Source organism: Lacerta agilis, chromosome 16 (assembly GCF_009819535.1).
Source record: "Lacerta agilis isolate rLacAgi1 chromosome 16, rLacAgi1.pri, whole genome shotgun sequence".
Lineage (NCBI taxonomy): Eukaryota > Metazoa > Chordata > Lepidosauria > Squamata > Lacertidae > Lacerta > Lacerta agilis.
The window spans coordinates 11,038,824-11,060,247 of record NC_046327.1 but is presented as its reverse complement, the minus strand read 5'-3'; the positions used below and the strand labels follow the sequence as shown (position 1 = coordinate 11,060,247).

At 43.2% G+C, this 21,424-nt stretch overlaps 1 protein-coding gene across 1 annotated transcript in view; it reads left to right on the top strand.

Annotated features, from left to right (window-relative positions):
• NFIB (nuclear factor I B) overlaps window positions 1-21,424 on the top strand; it is a 296,512-nt gene that overhangs the window by 193,734 nt on the left and 81,354 nt on the right. The window contains 1 exon segment of the mRNA XM_033172714.1: window positions 11,060-11,113. Within this exon segment, the coding sequence (XP_033028605.1) occupies window positions 11,060-11,113 (54 nt within the window).

Sequence of the window (21,424 nt, the reverse complement as noted above, 5' to 3'; positions counted from 1 at the left end):
GGATTGAGAAACATTGCTCTAAGCTACCAACCTGTCAAAATTGTTGTTCACATCTGCTCTCCCCCCCCCCTTAATTTCTGGATTATTTTCTTAGTTCGTTTTCTTCCTGTAGCAGATTTCCAGCTGCTGACTCTCAAACCCCAACATTACATTTTCAAACCAAAGTGGTAAATATAGGATCTCTATTTAAGGCGCTGGAGGTTCTCTTATCACGTCAATGGCTAGGAGGTTGAAAACTTTAGACAGATTTACCGCTTCTTTTTCACTTTAAGGACCTGGTAAAGTGAGAAATAAAATGTAATAAGGCAATTGTAAAATGGACTTATTCTGTAAACTCACAAAGGAGGAGGAGATTTTTGTTGGTTTATAATGGTTGTGTGGTGAGCATAATGGAGCACAAATGGGGACCAGGCTTCCCCATTTGGCCAGTGATTTTGATTGGCGAAAACCACACCATCACCTGGTGTCATTAGCATCAAGCATTGGTTTGGTGAAGCCATCAAATGAAAAAGGAAGACTGAGCTCTGAGTTAGCTCTGAGTTCTTCCTTTCCAGCCCCTGCTTGAATTTGTCAGCTTTTGCGTGGACAGGCGGAGCCCCCCCCCAACCGACCCCCGAGCAGAATAATGACACAAGACAATGTGCTGTGGGATTAAAATTGGCCACAACTTTATTAAGATTCAGATGTAGGGAGACCTTGGCTCAGGCATTGGGCGTTTATCCTTCCCAGCCCCCACCCGGGATCTGGTACCCTGATGGGTGTTATAGAAAAAAATGAAGTTGGCTCTTAAAGCCCAACTCCCAACTGAGGGACCCAGTGTCCCCTAAGTCCCTTGTCAGGCAGAGAAGAATAGATGGAGGCAGGATCCAGAGCAAGAAAGGAAGATCTTTAGTTTTCGGTTGCAACAGAGTCGTCGTCCCCCCATTGCAAAGAGGTAAGAACCCAGAGCAGAGGTGTGCAAGGAGCTTTAAAGACTTCAGAAATTGCCCAGCCCCTTAGCCAAAGGCCACCGCAAAAGCATCATATATACATCACAGAAAGAGGCTGTCTACAACAGAAATTTGAGAGTGTGGCTTGCTTCCAGGCTGACAAGATACCAGATAATGGTCACTGATCGCATTACCTGGGCAGTCTGGCCATTCTTTTGAGATGGTAAATACTTTAGTTCTTGAATCCAGTTCACAGGCATACCCGATTCATACCAAAAATATGCCCTTAAGACAGGATTTGAAGGATTTGTAAGTGAAATAACTATTGGGAAAGGTTCCTCCAATATATTTCCTTCTGCAGAGGAAATATTTAGAGTCATTAGGAGAGCCAAGATGGCTTTGGGGGATTGTTCCGTGTGCTAGTATAAAGTGTAATTTTCGCAGGGAATATTTTGAAGGGCGAAGGATTGGTTTCCTGTGGAGTGTGTGTCTGCTATGTGTGCGCACCTTAGTTTGATAACAGCGAATGGCAAAAGAAGGTGACAAATTCAAAAAGCGCCCAATTTGAGCCAGAAAGGATGAGCTGGGACACACTTAGAGTACAGTCCCAATTCTTCCTTCACAGCTGTGGCTCGAGTTAAAGCTAAGACAGCGAAACAAGAAGGAAGGGTTTACATTTGAATCACCTGATGTCACACACCTGCCTACCCTCCATTCCCCACTCCGGTTAATAAACACAAGAGGATATTGTTTCACATGTGTTTCCCTATTATCTCACATAATCTCAGTTGATACCAGTAACTTTCAGCAAGAGAGATTCTACTTCAATCAGATCATGCACTGGTTGAGAGACTGCTGGAAGTACAACTGCCCTGGGTTCCCAGCCTGCATATCAGTGACTGTTCCAGCAAACTGAGAACTAGCCCCAGGTTGGTGAAGAAGTTTAGGGAGGCACAAAGAAGACTGTCTCAGGACAACAAATATGCAGCCGCTGTGAAAGGAAGAAAAAGCCTGAGATTCCTTCTGTGAGAACAGGATGAATTAAAAGTAGAATGCATGTGTCATAAGGGAGGGGATGCGGAGACTTGTAACTGAAGCCGAACTGTCACCTGGTACGAGTTCTGCCATAAAAAAGGGTGTGGCAGAATTACAGGTAAGAGGACTACTAATTCCAATTTCAGACACATACGCCTCTGTATCTTAGTTGCTGGTAGTCGTAGGAACATAGGAAGCTACAGAGTCAGGCCATCGGGTTCAGCTGGCTTAGTCTTGTCCATGCTGACCATCAGTGGCTTTCTAGGGTTTCAGAAAGGGTTGTCTCCAAGCCCTACCTGGAGATACCAGGGATCGAACTTGGGATCTTCTGCATGCAAATCTCTACCAATGAGCTATGGCCCTTCCACAAGTGTTGTTGTACCCAGGTCTTTTTTGCCGGCTTCCCATAGGCATTTAGTTGGCCCCTGTGAGAACAAAATGCTGTCTTGGAAGTTCTCTTGGTCTGATCGAGCAGGGCTGTTTTTATGTTCTTAAATGTCCAGGAATCTTGTCCTATGAACCAGTGACTAGCTTATGATTATATTTCTTCTGCTACCTGATACTTAGCATCACATGAGAAAAAAACCAGGTTTTTAATTTCTTCTTTTGTATTTTTGCCTCAGTGGAGAGGAGCAAAATCTAGTAGGTGGGATGGGAGAGTTTTTGGAGGGGGAAAAGCTGGGTCACACTCCACTGTCAGTATTCTAGTATATGCTGTGAAAGAGAGACCCCCAACTTTATGAGACGACACATTAGAGGGTAGCAATAACATCTTCCCAAACATGCACAAGTGAATTCAAAAGCAATTGCATCTTCAGACTAGGTTTTCCACGTAGGCTAGGAAGACTGCATGCATATTTTGTTTTCGCCATGCAATTATTCCATTTCTTCCTCCCCCAATCCAGCTGTCCTTGCCATACTTAACAAACCCCCTTTGGTTTATTATAATTGCATACAAAGTGCTGTGCGGTTAACTTGAAGGGCCTTTAAAGGAAAAAGCTCAACTATGATGGGTTCTGTCTTGCTGGAACCAGCAATTCTTTGTATTACTCTTTTTTACACATCAAAGAGCTCTGCAAATGGAGATGTCCTTGCTAGAGTTCACCAGGAATTAAAAACCCTTCCGGTGGCAGCATGAGAGGATGTTTTTCAGGTGAGAGCAAGAAGAATTTTACTCATACTCGCTTTAGGTAACTGCAGAGCTGACCCGGACCTAAACATGTGCTGTAAACTCAGGAGCAAGCTTCTTAGTTACATGATGAGGAGAAAGAGTGAGAAAGACAGGGGAAGAAGCTTCACTTCCTCTCTAAGGTGAGGGGGCATGACCTAACTGAGTCTGTTTAGCAATACAACTCTCCGGTGCTTATTCCCTTCATACACGAACTAGCGGTTGTGCGTAGTTATGTTTGAGTGCAATCTCCCACGTAATCTAGGAACTTTTTTCCTTGCAACTAAGCTAAGGATTATTGCCTGTGCAACTTTTCTGACTGATGTATGGGAAAACACATGAATCTGACCTTTGGAGAGTTTGTAAGTAAACTACAGGGTGATTCATAATGTGTATTTTTAACTTCAACAAACTTGTGGTCTTTTTTCTATGCTGGGGAAGTGGGAAATTTTGGAAGGAATTTAAAAAGGCACGTTTTAAGGTTTTACAGCTTATATCTACATGCTTTCTTGCCTGCATATTTTGTGACTTTAAAATCTCTGGGGGCACTTGAGCTCTGCTCAGCAGCTCCTAAATAGTGTCCATGGTGCAACAGTGGGGCCCTGCATGTCCCCCCTGCCTTCTCCACCCCTGATTTTTTCATGTTGAATGGCATGGTCTAAAAGGGGATTGGAAGCATCTCAAGGTAGGGCTGTGAATGTCCCCTGGATGAATCCCTGGAAAACTGCTGCCACTCAGTGTTGCCAGTATTGACCTAAATGGCCAACTGGGCTGATTCGTCTTGTTTCCCTGCGTTCAGGAAAAGAATGAGATGTGTCATGGGGGATGCAGTGAGAATCTAAGAAACTTACCTATTGCAGCATAGTGCAAATGCTTCTGTAAGTGATAATGTATGTGTTTTCAGAACAGTGCTACACTGGTACCTTGGTTCTCAAACTTAATCCGTTCTGGAAGTCTGTTCCAAAACCAAAGCGTTCCAAAACCAAGGCGCGCTTTCCCATAGAAAGTAATGCAAAGTGGATTAATCCATTCCAGACTTTTAAAAACAACCCCTAAAACAGCAGTTTAACATGAATTTTACTACTGGTATGTAACGAGACCATTGATCCATAAAATGAAAGCAATAATCAATGTACTGCAGTCACACAATCAATCTGTAGCTGAACTGGGTTCCACGCAGTCACAAAAACGAAAGAATCGCAAAAACAAAAACCCAAAATAAATAGCAAAAACAGGCAGACTTCAGTGTAACACTCAAAATGGAAGTGTGGCACTCAAAACGGAGTACGTTCGGCTTCCAAAAAAAAGTTCGCAAACCGGAACACTTACTTCCGGGTTTGCAGTGTTTGGGTTCCAGGTTGTTTGAGTACCAAGGCGTTTGAGAACCAAGGTACCACTGCATTTGATTTTTACACTGTTTATTTATTCATAGTTATTAACATTATTTGTTCCACTTATGCCCTTCCTTTCTGTCATCATGGAACCCAAGGCAGCTGGATTCCCATCCAGACAGGCCCTTGCAGAGCCAGGCAGAGGCCCGGGCCAGGTAGATAATGTGCCCCCCCTTTTTTACCCTGGGGATTTCAAGGCTTGAACTGTATCTGCATATAAAGACAAAATGGAAAATATAGATATACCAATAGTGCTTTTAAAAAATACATAGGTAAAAGGATTATTTTAAATATTTACATTTAAATAATGGTGAGCGATTGTGAATATGCTGACCGAGGCTCCCTTTGGAATCGGAGGCGTGGGTCAAGTGGCCCATATGACCCCCCCTCTGTTTGGGCCTGCATCCAGGTACTAACCAGACTTAGACCTGCTTAGCTTCTGCAAGGCAGTGTCCTCACTTGCCTCCAGACTAGATCCTGGAATCTTCTACTCATGGATCTTTGGATGCAGCCCAAAGAATTAAGGCGTAATTGCTCAACCAACACAAGTAACAATAAGCCCTCTAATGATGTATTGGTTCTATAGCAGTTCACTCTTATGCACAAGTGGGAGAAAGTTTTAGGGGTAAGTTTTGCTTTTCTGATCCGGTGCACAAATAAGAAGTTGTAATGCCGTTCTTCTGTGAGTGAAGAGGTCTTCTTGTATGGGAAAGTACCCTTTTGAATCCAGATTCTTGTTTCCGACAAAATGCATGGACTTGTTTTTGATGGAACAATTTGTAATTAAATTCCACACATTATTTTGGTTCAGCTAAATTTCTCCATACCATATCTGATAAATGTATGTGCTCTTTGAGTTTCTAGCCATTCACTTCCTCTCTCCTAATTAAGTCTTTTGGTATGATAGCACTCCAGATCTCCCTTTCTAAAAACATGTCACAAATTCGTTATATCCCTGAATATAAAAGATTGCTTACTTTCTAAGAGGCCATAGATCAGGCCATAGTAGAAACTATGCGATATTTCTCAGATGGCCAAGATTAAACATCAGTCACCCATTTTCATTTGGATTCTAGCAAGTTTTGCAAACAAACTTTATGCTTTCACATCTTTTCACATGTAGCAGGAGACCTGTGTAAATCTTTCATTAAGCCCCATGTCAGAGAAGAGATTGTTACATGAGATTTGAAGTTTTATTTCAGACCCATGAAAAACGTATGCATTTCAAGAGCCAGTGTGGTGTAGTGGTTAAGAGCGGTAGACTCATAATCTGGTGAACCGGGTTCACGTCCCCGCTCCTCCACATGCAGCTTCTGTGTGACCTTGGGCTAGTCACACTTCTTTGAAGTCTCTCAGCCCCACTCACCTCACAGAGTGTTTGTTGTGAGGGAGGAAGGGAAAGGAGAATGTTAGCCGCTTTGAGACTCCTTTGGGTAGTGATAAAGCGGGATATCAAATCCAAACTCTTCTTCTTCTTCTTAAGTTCAAAATTTTACCAGTTGCAGGAAACCATGGCGGGCGGGGGGGGGGGAGAGTTATTTTGCTTAGATTCTGCTTGTTACTGGACTGAGTGGACCATTCCTACCAGGCTATTTTTATGATCTTAAAAAACAACAACACATATCTTAGTAAAAATGTATCCCATTAAAACCCAGCAACACAACGTGGCACAGACACTATTTTAAAATTAACAAGCAAGGATTAACATTTTGACAAACCCCATAAACGGCGCTCAACACTGAAAAGTTTGCTTTGTGGGATATGAATTCTAATAAGCTTTTGTAGTTCCATTAATTTCTTTTCATGTATATGAAAACTGAATTTACTCCCACTGCTCTGCTTCTTCTTAAGTAGGGCAGTTAAAAAACTAAGCAAGGGCTGAGTCAGTTAATTAATTTAAATGAGATTACAAATCAAAAACACATTACATAATGTTGATTTAATTGCCACTTTTATTTACTTAATTAAAAGCTCTCTGTAGAAAAGTGAACAGTTTTGACAATGGCTAGCTTGGCAAATGGCATAAGGAGAATAAGCTGCCGCTGTGAAAGCTGTTGGTGGAACTGCAGAAGAGATGTGGCCAGAGGTGTTTTAAAACCATTGAGCTTCAAATACACACACACACAACCCCCCCCCCCAACAACACCAGGGTCACTTTAGTTTTCAGTGAACGGTGTAAGACCCAGGTTACTGTTTTGAGTTTGCAACTCTGAAAAAGGTAGGCAGCAACACAATGACTTGACGCAAGCGTGGTTAGATGCTTGGTGGCTTCTGCCAAATGGACTTCCAGCAGGAGGGTTTATGATGGGAGATAAAAATGAGAGGGAGAGAGAGAGAGAGAACATCTGGAATCCCTTCTCTAAAGTTCGACCCTATTTAAATTAAAAATACTTGGAATAAAATAAATCCTAAGCATGGCTTTTTGCCAGAACTCACTGGAGCTCAATTCTGGCACCTTCCAGGTGGATGCCCTTGTCATTCTAAGAGAACAAGGAAGAAGTTCATGGGTGAGCTCTGGCACCTCTTTCTCTCGAAAAATAGCACTGGTCCTAAGTATTTTGAAGAATCCAATAAGGGAGACAGGTAGCCAGCATATCTCAGTATGTTTGTATGCTAGAGGAAATTCAGTTTTACCTAGGCATTTTCAGTTCTCCGCAAAGGTCTAAGGTGAAATGATGTGTCTTCAGACTGTGTCATAAATGACATACCTTCTTGGCACTATAAGATCGAATTTTCCCAAAGGATGGTGCCTGGATTTTGGGGCCTGGGGAGATCTGCATGTGATACAGCTCACAGCAGTGAGATCGCATTAGGTGTTGCCTCCCCTGGGAGATGGGAAGAAGATACTGCCCCAACCAAGGAAGAGTGACAAGCCAAACTAATGGAATATGCAGAAATGGCAAAACTTATGGGAAGAATAAGAAATCAAGAAGAAAGTGTTTTTGTTAAAGAATGGCAAAATTATGTTGATTATTTAAAGAATCATTGTAAATGACTGGACACATTGGCAGGATTAATTTGAAATCAAGCAGCTAAAAGGTTATCTTGGGGGAAAAGTAGAACTAAAAAAAGAGTTGTTAAGGGGGTGTTGCAGTTTAATTAAACGAATTTCATTATGTAACCAGAGAAGGAGAAGGAGAGGAGGGAAGTCGAAATTAGGGGTGATTATTGTTGTTAAATTGAAAACTGGGGGGGGGGGAGGTGTTTCCACCCTGGGTTCCGCTGGAGGGGAGGGAGACTGAGGGTATAAATTTAATAAATAAAGGTGTTTCAGAAGGCAACATCAATTTTTACCATACAGCGTGGGCAACTGTTACTTTCTGAAACACATTTGTGTAGTGTTGCAGAAGGTTTGGTTCCCACTTGAAACAGAACAGAACAATGGTGAATGGTCTTACTTCTGTTAAGTACAGACGTGCTGCTGAATAAACATGGTGAGGTTCCTATTTCTGGGTCAGAAATAAAGCAAAGGAGTGTTAGTGGAGTCTGATTCTGAGAGCATACCTTTCTGTAAGTTCAGTCTCTGAACTCCTCCCCACCCCCCACCCCCCAGCTGGGCTTAAGTGTTGGATGGAAACCCAACTGGGGAAAAGAGCCTGTAATGGCAAAGTGTGGGGAGGCAAACAACGGGAAGGAACAGGCTCTTTCCCCCTAATCTGTGCATCCTTTTGGTTTTCTCAGTTGGAACACCTTTCCTCTACTTGATATATGATCAAGGGAGTCCCAGGTTTAAGCAGATGGGTCTACAGTCAGGTCTAGCTTCAGCCAAGAAGGCAAAAACTTGGCATGCTCTGGATCGCATCTGGCTACAAGAAAAAAAGAATTGGCTAATGCATTCACAGACTTTTGACAGACCATTGTGAGCTAATATATAAAAACCTGCTAAAGTCCTATGCCAGTTTGGATGGCTGTTATACAGAATTGACATTAAATGTGAATTATTTGGGTTCAGCTTATATATGTAGTTATGTTTAAGTGTAGAAGTGTTTTGAGCAAGGAAACAGATGGAATCGAATGCAGTTTAAATAACCATGAGCACCCATTGCTCCCTGAATTAAGATCCAAAATGACTTCGCAACTTTAGTATTCATACTCTCAATCGTATCGAAAGCCATTTTTGAGAACTCTCCTTCTGCCCTCCTCCTGATGAAGATCATCCATGTCCAAGGCTGATTCAGTCCCATAACCAGACCTGAACTCAGACTGAAATTGGTCGAGGTAATCTGGTAGCATGATTACTTCAGGTGCACTAGCAAAAAAAATAACCAACCTTGTATGGTAATTTGCAATGAACACATGCAGGGCTGTATCCTTGGATTGTAAAATTTGACACCTTCCATAGTAAATCTGTATCACGAGGCTTGATCCCACTTTAAGACATTAAATGTGTTGCCCACGATGAAACTGCAGATAATGTTTAATGCAGCTTTTGACAATTTTCTCAGTTTTGCATTATAATTAGGTCGAACTTAAACACAGATTTCCTTTGTGTTTTCAATTACCTAGCATTTGAGTTGCCTCCTTTTATAGTTAAGCAGGTCCCCGCAACATCCTTCTACCTTGGATGAAGTGTTGTTTAACTCATTTTTTAAAGAAAGTACAAAATTGGGTGAAAGCTCGCTGGTTTGTTGATTTCTAAATTCATACAGTGGAAGGGGAGTTGCACTGGCATATTTTTGGTTACTTTATAAATTTAGCATGTAGTGAGTATGCAGTTGGAAATTTGAAATCTATAGTGGATTTATTATACTGGATTCTTGTCCTTTTTTAAAGCCCTTAAATTTTAAATTGGGCATGTCATTCTGTTACTGAGCTGTCTCTAGATTTCAGTCAGAAACACATTTTAGTGGAGGGTAACTTTGAGAGATTGTCCTGTCCTTTTCTCAGACTGTCAACAGGTCCCTTTGTCACATCCACACTGAGAGCCAGTGTGGTGTAGTGGTTAAGAGCGGTAGACTCGTAATCTGGTGAACCGGGTTCGCGTCTCCGGTCCTCCACATGCAGCTGCTGGGTGACCTTGGGCTAGTCACACTTCTCTGAAGTCTCTCAGCCTCACTCACCTCACAAAGTGTTTGTTGTGGGGGAGGAAGGGAAAGGAGAATGTTAGCCGCTTTGAGACTCCTTTGGGTAGTGATAAAGCGGGGTATCAAATCCAAACTCTTCTTCTCTTCTTCTTATCTCTCGGTTGGCTGTTGGGAGCGGCAAATACAAGGGGTCATACTTGGCCTGAAGCCTCTAGATAGGCCCAAACTAGATGCAAGGTTTACCTGAATGCAATTAATATGCATGCTTTTGTTATGTAAATAGCAGTGTAAGGGAGGTGGGTAAGGAAAGTTGAATTATTTCTCTCCCTGCCATGGTTCTGACAAAATCCATTCTCCAAAGCTGGTATTTGCATTTCCAGAAACATCCCCACAGTCAGTTGCATGATGCTCATGTCCCATTAAATCATAGTTCTTATGCACACCATAGTTTATTTGAAACCAGAAGTATGCAACTCCTTTGGCTCTTCTTTCTCTCTCCTGCTGTGTTGCAGACGAAACAATCCAGTGCCTGACTTCTCAGGTCACCAGAACCTGGACTTGTGATTTGTTTTCTCCAAACATGCCATGGGTTTGTTCTTAGCTTACGGCTTGGTTTGTTTGGAGGAAACAAACCAGTCGACGGGGTTTGAATGGCACAGCAAAGCAGATCCTTGCTTGTTTCTCTGCAGTGCAGCAGGACTGGGCGAGGAGTGCCGTAAGAACGTTTGAGCAATGTGCACCAGCACTCTTCTTAAACCATGGCTCGTTTCAAAGTATGGTTTAATATGAGGTGTGAACTGGGCCAGTGTGATGTAGCCAGACATGGATTGAGAATATCCAGGTTCAGATACCTATTCAGCAGTGAAGTTCACTGGGCGACCTTGGGCAAGTCACTATCTCTCAACTTCGCTTATTTCTCAGGGTTGTAGTTGTTGTGAGAATTAAAAAATAAATAAAGAGGGAAGGTGGGATGTGAATGTGATAAATAAAATTCTCGTTCCAATATTTGGTTTCTTACACCACAATCCTATGCACATCTCGTCAGAAAGTTACCTTCTTTTAGATTAATGGTGCTAGCTGCAAGGCTAGCATGAATAGGATTGCAGCCTTAAAATATTTGGAATGTGGAACAATAGTTCCAAACTCTATCAAATGCTGTGGTTTCTTTTCTTCCTCTCTTCAACGAAGTTGCTGGGATCTTTCTTTCTTTCTTACTTACTTACTTTTCTTTTCTTTGTAATTGGGGAGTTTTCAATAATAATTTTTTCTTTCATGAGATTTGCAAATACAAAAAAACCAGCCCAACCCAGTGTATTTTAATGATTTGTAGAATGCATATGTGGCTAAGTATGCAGAGTTATCCCAGAGCACGCCAACAGATTGCTGTTTGCGGAAAGGCGTGTGAATGAGCTCTTTAAAATGCAAATAATACAGATCGTGTTGGTTCAAAGAAAACTAACCCAGGACAAATCAGTAGCAAGTTGCTGATATGTTTCTTCAATTTCTTTTCAGATTCTGGACAATCAGGAAGTCCAAGCCACAATGATCCTGCCAAGAATCCACCAGGTAAAAATGAGTTCTAGGCCGTTTTGCAATTGAACATTGTTTGAGAACAAAGATCGTACTGTTAATGGTTAAGAGTGTATAATTGGTCGGTAACCTATTTTGTTCTGGCAAGCGCAGTTGTGATTAGGGTAAGCTGCAGTTTCAATTTGTTCTTGTGGAGTAGCATATGCCTCAGTTATAGTTTCACCGAGATTCTGGTTAATGGAAGCTTGTTTGCTATTGGAAAAGGGGCGGGGGGCAAGTAGGAAGTTGCATTCCAAATTACGTTATTTTGGAAAACTTGTATTAAATTCTGCAATTTTTGTTTGCCATATGGGAATGAAACATGAGATAGCACTTAAGGTGAATGTTCGTTCCATCAGTGAAACGATTTATTCTTGCACACAAGGGACTGTTTTCCCACCACCACTGTAAAACACTCCCTAAATGTGTTTTAGGTGTTCCCCTAACCAGTGCTTTTTTTCTAGAAAAAGAGGTGCTGGAACTCGCCATGAATTTCTCCCTAATTCTCTGAGAGGTGCTGGAACTGAGTTCTGGCTGGAAAGAAAGCCTTGCCCCTAACCCTTTGTAGCAGACATGAGAATGGCACAGGGCACAGAGAGGGAGAAAGCCCCTTTATGGAAGGGAAAGTTTTTCCACTTGCGCAGTAATTTAGTTGACTACCCAGATTGCTATTTTCCCATTTGTGACCAGGATCCTCCAACCTTATTTTGTCCATTACACATATTCAGTTTTTGGTGAGCAGAATAATCCCAAAGCTCTGAACTTAATGTTTTCATTTCTCCCTTAAAATAAAAGTTTCTAGTCAAACAAGTAAAATAAAGGGGTCAGAACAAGCCTTCCTGCAGTCTTTAGGCAAAATAGCTTTGCTTCTTAAATGCAATTATGGCAGGTTTGAAAATTGCTGTTTTGAACATATGAAGTAAACATATTCAACACTTTTACAGGGGGTCAGACCTTTGTTTTGTCTAGTGCAGTGCAGTCTATGGAACTACTGACAGTGGCTCTCTGAGTCTAGATTTACATGCAATCCATTAATTTCTAGTGCTTGTGTGCAGTACAGCGAGTTTGTTCCTCCACCCCCTCATACCACACTTGAATGCATGTTGTTATTTTATTTTGCTGGGGGGTAGGGTGGTTAGGCAGAAGTTTTAATGGCATTTCAAACTATGGAACTTAGTTTGAAACAAACTCAGTTAATTTCACATAAACCACCTACCAAGAACGATGGGTTTGTGCAAAAAATCAATTCGTAGGCTTCAGAGCATTTTTTTTCTTTTTCTTTTTGTTTGTAAAGCTGAAGTGTGAACTCCGACAAATTGGAAAGAGAATCGTGTTTGTGTGATTCTCTTGGTCAGTGTACCTTCTGCCCACGGTTCAGACAATAAAACTTGCAAAACTGGCTAAGCTTAAGTTGCTGTCTACTATTTTCCCCCCACCTTGCGCGTACACATTGAAATTACCTTCTGTACCCATGTGTGCAAATGTGCCCTCCTGTTATGGAGCTGTAACACGGATATATGCCATTGCTTAAGTTGCCTCATCAACTTATAGAAGCAGAGGGAATTATTTGGTTAGTCAGAAGGGGCAAGGCTTAAAGCAGTAAAGCAAAATCTTGTTGATGTTTATCTTGTTCTACAAAGTGAACCAAAGAATCTTGTGGCATCTTAGAGACTAACAACTTCACTGTATACAGTCGTACTTTGGTTCTCAAATTTAATCCATTCCGGGAGTCTGTTCGACTCCCGAAATGGATCGAAAACCAAGGCGCGGCTTCTGATTGGCTGCAGGAGTTTCCTGCAGTCAATCAGAAGCCGCGGACCACCTGTCGAACGTTTGGCTTCCAAAAAAACGTTCGCAGACCGGAACACTCACTTTCGGTTTTGCAACGTTTGGGAGCCGATTTGTTCAACAACTAAAGCATTCAACTACCAACGTACCACTCTTCAGTATGGCCCCATCTTATGTGGGGGTTACGTTTCATGGATGTCGTGTGACCCCCTTGGAGCCACTTCTGTGTGACCGTCCCTAACCCTCCAGCTCTTTTCATGCCAGGTAACTCAAGTGGACCCATCTTGAAAAGACCCCTTTAGTTTTGGAGGCAAGGCCCTCTTAGCATGCTGGTTTTGGGATGCTCTCATGAGATCTCATGGGGCCGTCTTGAGTTCCTGCTAGATCTCATGTGCGTATCCCTAGCCTTCCAGAGCTGGCATGCTGAGAGGTCCTTGCGTGGCAAGCAAGGCAGAGAACTTAAAAGCTCTCTTGGATAGACTTTGGGGCTGTTCTGAAGCCCATCTTAAGGGCTTAAAGCAGTAACTGTTGCAGTTAGATTTTATATGGGACAAGGCGGGAGGGAGAGTTTGGTGCCAATGTTGTTGGTGGAAGATGGTGTAGTTTAAGAAATGTGTGATGAGCTTTCAGAGATTGGGTGTGTGAGAAAGATGGCGGTGGGAGCTTGGACGCAAGTATTTTAGTGATTGGGTATGGAGTTACACTGATGGATTTGGGATGTTGTTAGCTAGTGAGTGAGGAATAGGGGCTTCTGTTTTGGTGATGCGATTGGGAAAGATGATGGAGGGAGAACTGGGTTGGCAATTTTTCTGGTCATGTTCATGATACTGTGCTTTTTATACACTATTTAAGAAAAAGAAACTCTTTCCATACTGCCTCAGTTTTCCAAAGTTGTCTGGAACTCACTAATCGGAGTAAGCAACAACATTCTCTAAAGAGGTGAAGGAACTATAGTTTAAAGATGCACAGGCTTGCATCTGTTCACTTGTATGCTGATGCATTTCTAAAGATGGACTGGGACGAAAACCAATCCAGCACATATCTTTGGTATTCACTGTTGCTGTTTTCATCTGCACATGATGCATAATGGATGCTCACCACTTCCCCAGGGGGCATCTGTTGCGGACCCTCGCTCTCCACCGCTAGCTAGACCTGTGTGGTCACTGGCCTATGGGGAATTCCCCTCGGCCATCATGACCACCAGGGCATTACCTCTGGGCCAGTTAGCCAGGTTCAAATGGGCCAGTCAAGGCCCGGGTCTTGGGGAGACCCTCAGCTGGGCATTGCCCACGTTGTGTTTCCTTTGCATTGAAAGGAATGGTGTGGAATAAGCATGTAATGAGTTACATAAAATAATAAAAATTGTTCTCAGCTGCTGCTGAGGGTGGAACCTGTTTTCCCACTTTTTCAGGTTGCTCAGGTTTGCCATGTAAAAAAAGAGTGAGAAATTAGCTGTTAGAATTTTTTTTTTTTTGAGCATTTGCAAAGTTCCAGAAGAGAAAGCATAAATCTGAGTTGTGCTTAGGAGGATTAGAAAACACCTTGCCTTGAGAGAGTTCTCCAGATTGGATACACTCCAGAACAGGGATGCCAATTCATTCAAAGCTTCTGCAGGGTGGAGCTTGCAGGTTCTTCAAAGGCCCTACTGGAGAGTAAGATCAGCTGTACTGATGGTCTCTTCCCCCCACTGGTCTGCTCCTATCCTAATGGCCCGAGAGCCGGCTAGTTGTAGGGCAGGTATTTGACTTTAAAAGGAGTCTCTCTGATAGAGTGATCATCTTGATCCAGCTGAAGATGCTGACATTGTTCTAGTGCTGCCTCCATGACTTGTTCGTCCTCCTGGTGAGAAAAGAGGAACAGCTATTGCCTCAATGGGTTGCAACGGCCTTTGATACGTGTTGAGGGCAGAGGTTTCTGAGGTCTTCCTTCATTGGCATTTACATCCCATCACGGTCCTTGCTCGATCTTGGGCTGCTTCACGTGGTCATTCCAAGCATCTTCTTCTTTGTCCACCACCACGGAACAATCAGGATATGCTGTGAATATTCTGCTTTCCTATTCCTACTAGCATTTAAAAACGAGAGGGTGCTCAACTGTAGTCACTTTAAGTATCTCTATAAACAAATTTCAGCAATGGCTGGCTGTCTCGTGAGGGGAAGGTTACAGGGTAGGAATGGAATTGGGATAGGAGCCTGTTGCCAAGAAGGGCTAGGATTCAGTTCTTCAGGAAAAGCACCAGCAGGAGCCACTTCATATTGAGATCAGTTTTGTTTTTTGTACCACACTTGAAACATGAGTCTGTAGTTTGGTGAGCATCCGAGGTGGAGCAGGCAAACAGCCGATAGTTAACAAACCATCCTGAGTTTGCACATAATGACAAGCCATCTGTAGAACAAGTCTAGTTACATAAGCCAAAACCAAACCGTGGCTTATGATCATGGTTAGCTGGAAATAAACAAAGCATGGCTAAGCCATTGGGCTGGGTCCCACAAGGTAGAACAAAGCATGGTTAAGCTAAACAAAACAAAACATGGCTCTACACTGTGCACATGTTGTTGTTGTTGTTGTTGTTCAGTCGTTCAGTCGTGTCCGACTCTTCGTGACCCCATGGACCAGAGTACGCCAGGCACGCCTATCCTTCACTGCCTCTCGCAGTTTGGCCAAACTCATGTTAGTAGCTTCAAGAACACTGTCCAACCATCTCATCCTCTGTCGTCCCCTTCTCCTTGTGCCCTCCATCTTTCCCAACATCAGGGTCTTTTCTAGGGATTCTTCTCTTCTCATGAGGTGACCAAAGTACTGGAGCCTCAACTTCAGGATCTGTCCTTCTAGTGAGTACTCAGGGCTGATTTCTTTGAGAATGGATAGGTTTGATCTTCTTGCAGTCCACGGGACTCTCAAGAGTCTCCTCCAGCACCATAATTCAAAAGCATCAATTCTACGGCGATCAGCCTTCTTTATGGTCCAGCTCTCACTTCCGTACATTACTACTGGGAAAACCATAGCTTTAACTATACGGACTTTTGTCGGCAAGGTGATGTCTTTGCTTTTTAAGATGCTGTCTAGGTTTGTCATTGCTTTTCTCCCAAGAAGCAGGCGTCTTCTGATTTCGTGACTGCTGTCACCATCTGCAGTGATCATGGAACCCAAGAAAGTGAAATCTCTCACTGCCTCCATTTCTTCCCCTTCTATTTGCCAGGAGGTGATGGGACCAGTGGCCATGATCTTAGTTTTTTTGATGTTGAGCTTCAGACCATATTTTGCGCTCTCTTCTTTCACCCTCATTAAAAGGTTCTTCAATTCTTCCTCACTTTCTGCCATCAAGGTAGTATCATCAGCATATCTGAGGTTGTTGATATTTTTTCCGGCAATCTTAATTCCAGTTGGGGATTCATCCAGTCCAGCCTTTCGCATGATGTATTCTGCATATAAGTTAAATAAGCAGGGAGACAATATACAGCCTTGTCGTACTCCTTTCCCAATTTTGAACCAATCAGTTGTTCCATATCCAGTTCTAACTGTAGCTTCTTGTCCCACATAGAGATTTCTCAGGAGGCAAATGAGGTGATCCGGCACTCCCATTTCTTTAAGAACTTGCCATAGTTTGCTGTGGTCGACACAGTCAAATGCTTTTGCATAATCAATGAAGCAGAAGTAGATGTTTTTCTGGAACTCTCTGGCTTTCTCCATAATCCAGCGCATGTTTGCAATTTGGTCTCTGGTTCCTCTGCCTCTTCGAAATCCAGCTTGCACTTCTGGGAGTTCTCGGTCCACATACTGCTTAAGCCTGCCTTGTAGAATTTTAAGCATAACCTTGCTAGCGTGTGAAATGAGTGCAATTGTGCGGTAGTTGGAGCATTCTTTGGCACTGCCCTTCTTTGGGATTGGGATGTAGACTGATCTTCTCCAATCCTCTGGCCACTGCTGAGTTTTCCAAACTTGCTGGCATATTGAGTGCAGCACCTTAACAGCATCCTCTTTTAAAATTTTAAATAGTTCAGCTGGAATATCATCACTTCCACTGGCCTTGTTGTTAGCAAGGCTTTCTAAGGCCCATTTGACTTCACTCTCCAGGATGTCTGGCTCAAGGTCAGCAACCACATTTCCTGGGGTGTATGAGACCTCCATATCTTTCTGGTATAATTCCTCTGTGTATTCTTGCCACCTCTTCTTGATGTCTTCTGCTTCTGTTAGGTCCTTTCCACTTTTGTCCTTAATTGTGGTAATCTTTGTACGAAATGTTCCTTTCATATCTCCAATTTTCTTGAATAAATCTCTGGTTTTTCCCATTCTGTTATTTTCCTCTATTTCTTTGCATTGCTCGTTTAGAAAGGCCCTCTTGTCTCTCCTTGCTATTCTTTGGAAATCTGCATTCAATTTCCTGTATCTTTCACGATCTCCTTCGCATTTTGCTTGTCTTCTCTCCCCCGCTATTTGTAAGGCCTCATTGGTCAGCCACTTTGCTTTCTTGCATTTCTTTTTCATTGGGATAGTTTTCGTTGCTGTCTCCTGTATAATGTTACGAGCCTCCATCCACAGTTCTTCAGGTACTCTATCCACCAAATCTAAATCCTTGAACCTGTTCTTCACTTCAACTGTGTATTCATAAGGAATTTGATTTAGATTGAATCTTACTGGCCCAGTGGTTTTTCCTACTTTCTTCAGTTTAAGCTGGAATTTTGCTATAAGAAGCTGATGATCTGAGCCACAGTCAGCTCCAGGTCTTGTTTTTGCTGAGTGTATAGAGCTTCTCCATCTTTGGCTGCAGAGAATATAATCAATCTGATTTCGATGTTGCCCATCTGGTGATGTCCATGTGTAGAGTCGTCTCTTGTGTTGTTGGAAAAGAGTGTTTGTGATGACCAGCTTGTTCTCTTGACAGAACTCTGTTAGCTTTTGCCCTGCTTCATTTTGATCTCCAAGGCCAAACTTGCCAGTTGTTCCTTTTATCTCTTGACTTCCTACTTTAGCATTCCAATCCCCTATAATGAGAAGAACATCCTTCTTTGGTGTCATTTCTATAAGGTGTTGTAAGTCTTCATAGAATTGATCAATTTCGGTTTCTTCAGCACTGGTAGTTGGTGCATAAACTTGGATTACTGTGATGTTAAAAGGACTGCCTTGGATTCGTATCGAGATCATTCTATCATTTTTGAAGTTGCATCCCAGTACAGCTTTCGCCACTCTTTTGTTGACTATGAGGGCCACTCCATTTCTTTTACGGGATTCCTGCCCACAGTAGTAGATATGATAGTCATCCGAACTGAATTCGCCCAATCCTGTCCATTTTAGTTCACTGATGCCTAGGATGTCAATGTTTATTCTTGCCATCTCATTTTTTACCACATCCAGCTTACCAAGGTTCATGGTTCTTACATTCCAGGTTCCTATGCAATACTTTTCTTTACAGCATTGGACTTTCCTTTCGCTGTGCACATACCAGACCATAATTTCCTTGTGGGGGTGTGGGTTTCCTTATTATTTATTGCTTTAGACAGGGAAATACAAAGAAGGAATGCATGAATGTTAAACACCATGCAGCCACTGGTCTGACAGGCCACAGAGATTATTAGATGAAAGTTTTGGGTCTCCCCCCACCTCCCTCCACCTCCGATGGTAGGCAGGCAACCTCATCTCCCAGCAGGACCACTTCTGTGCCATGCTTTGATCTGCATCCTGATTATGAAGGAGCCAGTATGTTGGCAGAAAAAAATTGCTTGAGTTTTGGATGCCATCACCTTCTCAAGGGCTTTGCCAAGGGTGGGGGGAGAGAGAAAAAAAGGGAGCCTGGAAAACTGTGTAGTTGTTGGCAAGGCTGCTGGCACTGAAAGTTGGTTTCTCTATGTTTGGCTAGACTTCTGCATTCTTTAGGATGTCTGGTAATTTGCCTTCTTAACTAAGGAGGGGAGGGCAGCTGACTTTGCCAAACAAAAGAACATTAGGTACAGCTGCTAAAATTCTCTTGTAATGTATTCCCGAAATTACCCAGTGTTGTATTGGCAATACCAATATAGCACTGAGAAAGTACAGCAGACAGTGGGTGTGATTGTAATACTTTTATGGTGGAGTACACCCCCCCACACACTGCTTTTCATCTGTTGTTATTGAATTAAACGACGTTTATTCCTCAAAAGTTTATTTGCAAGTCTCCCCTCCCCCCCACTTTTTAATCATTTGTTGAAGTTGCGCATAATAGGAACTGGCTAAAATCGCTGACTGTGTCACTTAGGTGGTCCTTGTCTTTAGCACTAATTCTTCTTCAGTATTAGGCGATTAGGGCTGGGCGATATCTGGCTTTCAACATCGTGATATATCACCAGCTAAACATCACGATATACTGATATATCGCAATGTCTGAAATAAGGATGGAGCTATGGAGAGGCATTGGGGGGGGGGGCTTCGCGGTTTCTCCTGCGTTGTGATTTTTGCATAGAGCACACACAAATCACAATATCAAATCTTCTGAGGCCCTCCCCCTTCGTGTTTCTCCTCCTTGAGAGGTCCGGAGGGTGGCAACACGAGAATGGGGCCTTCTCTGCAGTGGCTCCCCGTCTGTGGAATGCTCCTCCCAGGGAAGTTTGCCTAGCGCCTTCATTATACACCTTTAGGCGCCAGGCAAAAACGTTCCTTTTTAACCAGGCCTTTGGTTGACCAGATCGACATCCTATACCCTTTTAAAATGCGACTCCTTTTTTGCGTGTGTGTGTGCTGCTATTGGGTTATTGTTCTTATTTTGGTTTTATATATTGTGATGTTTTCTGTGAACCGCTCTGAGACCTCCGAGTATAGTCCGGTATATAAATTCAATAAATATTGCCAGGTCAAAAATTATGAAACCGATTTCACAATATGGACATCAAACCGGTTTTGGATGATATATCCATATATTGCCAAGCCCTAAACGCAATACATCTAAGACAGAGGTTTCCAACCTTTGGGGTCCATGGCCCCCCCTAACCAACTACATTTTTTCTGCGGCACCCTTTGTGAGGCTCAGGAACCCAGTTATGTCCCTGCCTCTTGCTTGCAGAGCGGGCAGCCTCTCACGCTTTCTCAAACACCCTCCCTTGTGGGGTGTTCCCTCAGCCTCCTAACTTCTCCCCTCTCCTTAGGAGTGCTCTGGGCAACCACAGCTTCTGCCCCTGGTCTCTGAACTGCCCCCTACCCCCCTGCCCCAAAGAGAGGTGCCTCCTTTCAGTGCCCCACAGGGGCTTGGGCCAGCACCCCCTGTCCAGTCCCAGAGGCACTGTTCCCCTGGGGAGCTTGTAGGCAGGGCTGCTGCAACAAACAGCTCAGAGACGCGAGAGGGCATCAGAGGATAGAGGGACAGAGGACAGTGTTGCCCGCGGCACCCCTGACCATCATTCAAGGCACCCTGGTTGGAAAACCACTGCGCTAATATGTTTTAAGTCTTGGACCTTGGTGACTGATGCTCAGTGATGTCTGGAAACGTCGATTTTGAGATGCGATGTAAAATGCCGAAAACATGTGGTTGTTATCTTTTTCTTTGAAAGAATAAATAAACACTGAGGTTCTGTACCTTTTCAAAAACACCATGAGAATAACCTTTCTTGGCCTGCAGTCAATAAAGAAAAAAAGAACAAAAGAACTCTAAACTACTTTTCTTTATCCTGGAAATCAGCACCAAGGACAAGTAGAATGCCAATTTCCTATCAAGTAAAGAGGTGCCATTTGCCGTGGGGGTGGGGGTGGGGTTAGGAACAATCAGTGCTGCTTGGGAACAATACTTGCTGCAAAATCCTTCTCTTTAGAAGCACTCCTGCTCTTCTCTCTCTCCCCCCCTTTTTCGTTTTTGTAATTGCAAGGATCTGAACAACCATGTTTCCATGCTGGGGAAAGTCGCACCTATGAAAATGCCTTGCTTCTATCTATTCCATTCAAAGCTATTCTCTGGCTGAATTAACATATTGGATGATATTTGTGGGGATAGCCGAAGCTTCACGGGCACCAGCTATGGGGGTAGCCTGCAGATGGGACGGCCGGTAATGCTGGAGTCCCGCTCCCACCGCGCCGTGAAAAAGGGTCCGCTGGCCACGACCTGAAGGTTTAGCTTGTGAATTTGGAATGTTGTTGCCTCGAAAGTTTTCTGCGAGCGTCTGTGAGTTCCAAAAGGTTCTGGAGAAGAAGAACTAAACTAAATGGTGGCCAAAAACTAGACGGCCAAATAAAAGGTTTTTAAAACGAAAATGAAATAAATACAATGGAGACTGCAGTCTGGTGAAGAAGCCTACCGCTACCCTGCGTGGTTGGTTTCAGTTTCTCTTTCTCTCTGTGCTTTCCACGCAACGGTGATCTTACTCGGCTTGCCTCGCGCTTTCTCCACACCACAAACAGGGAGCGGCCGCTATTTATTAAAGAGTCAACCAACGTCATAACAAGCATAACAACCAATTACAGTCCTGTTACTGTGCTAAATTTAGGCGGGAAGAAGACTAATGACCGTTACCTTATTTAAAGTTAGAGCACCTTTTCCCCCGCGGAGGGATCCATGCAGTGAAC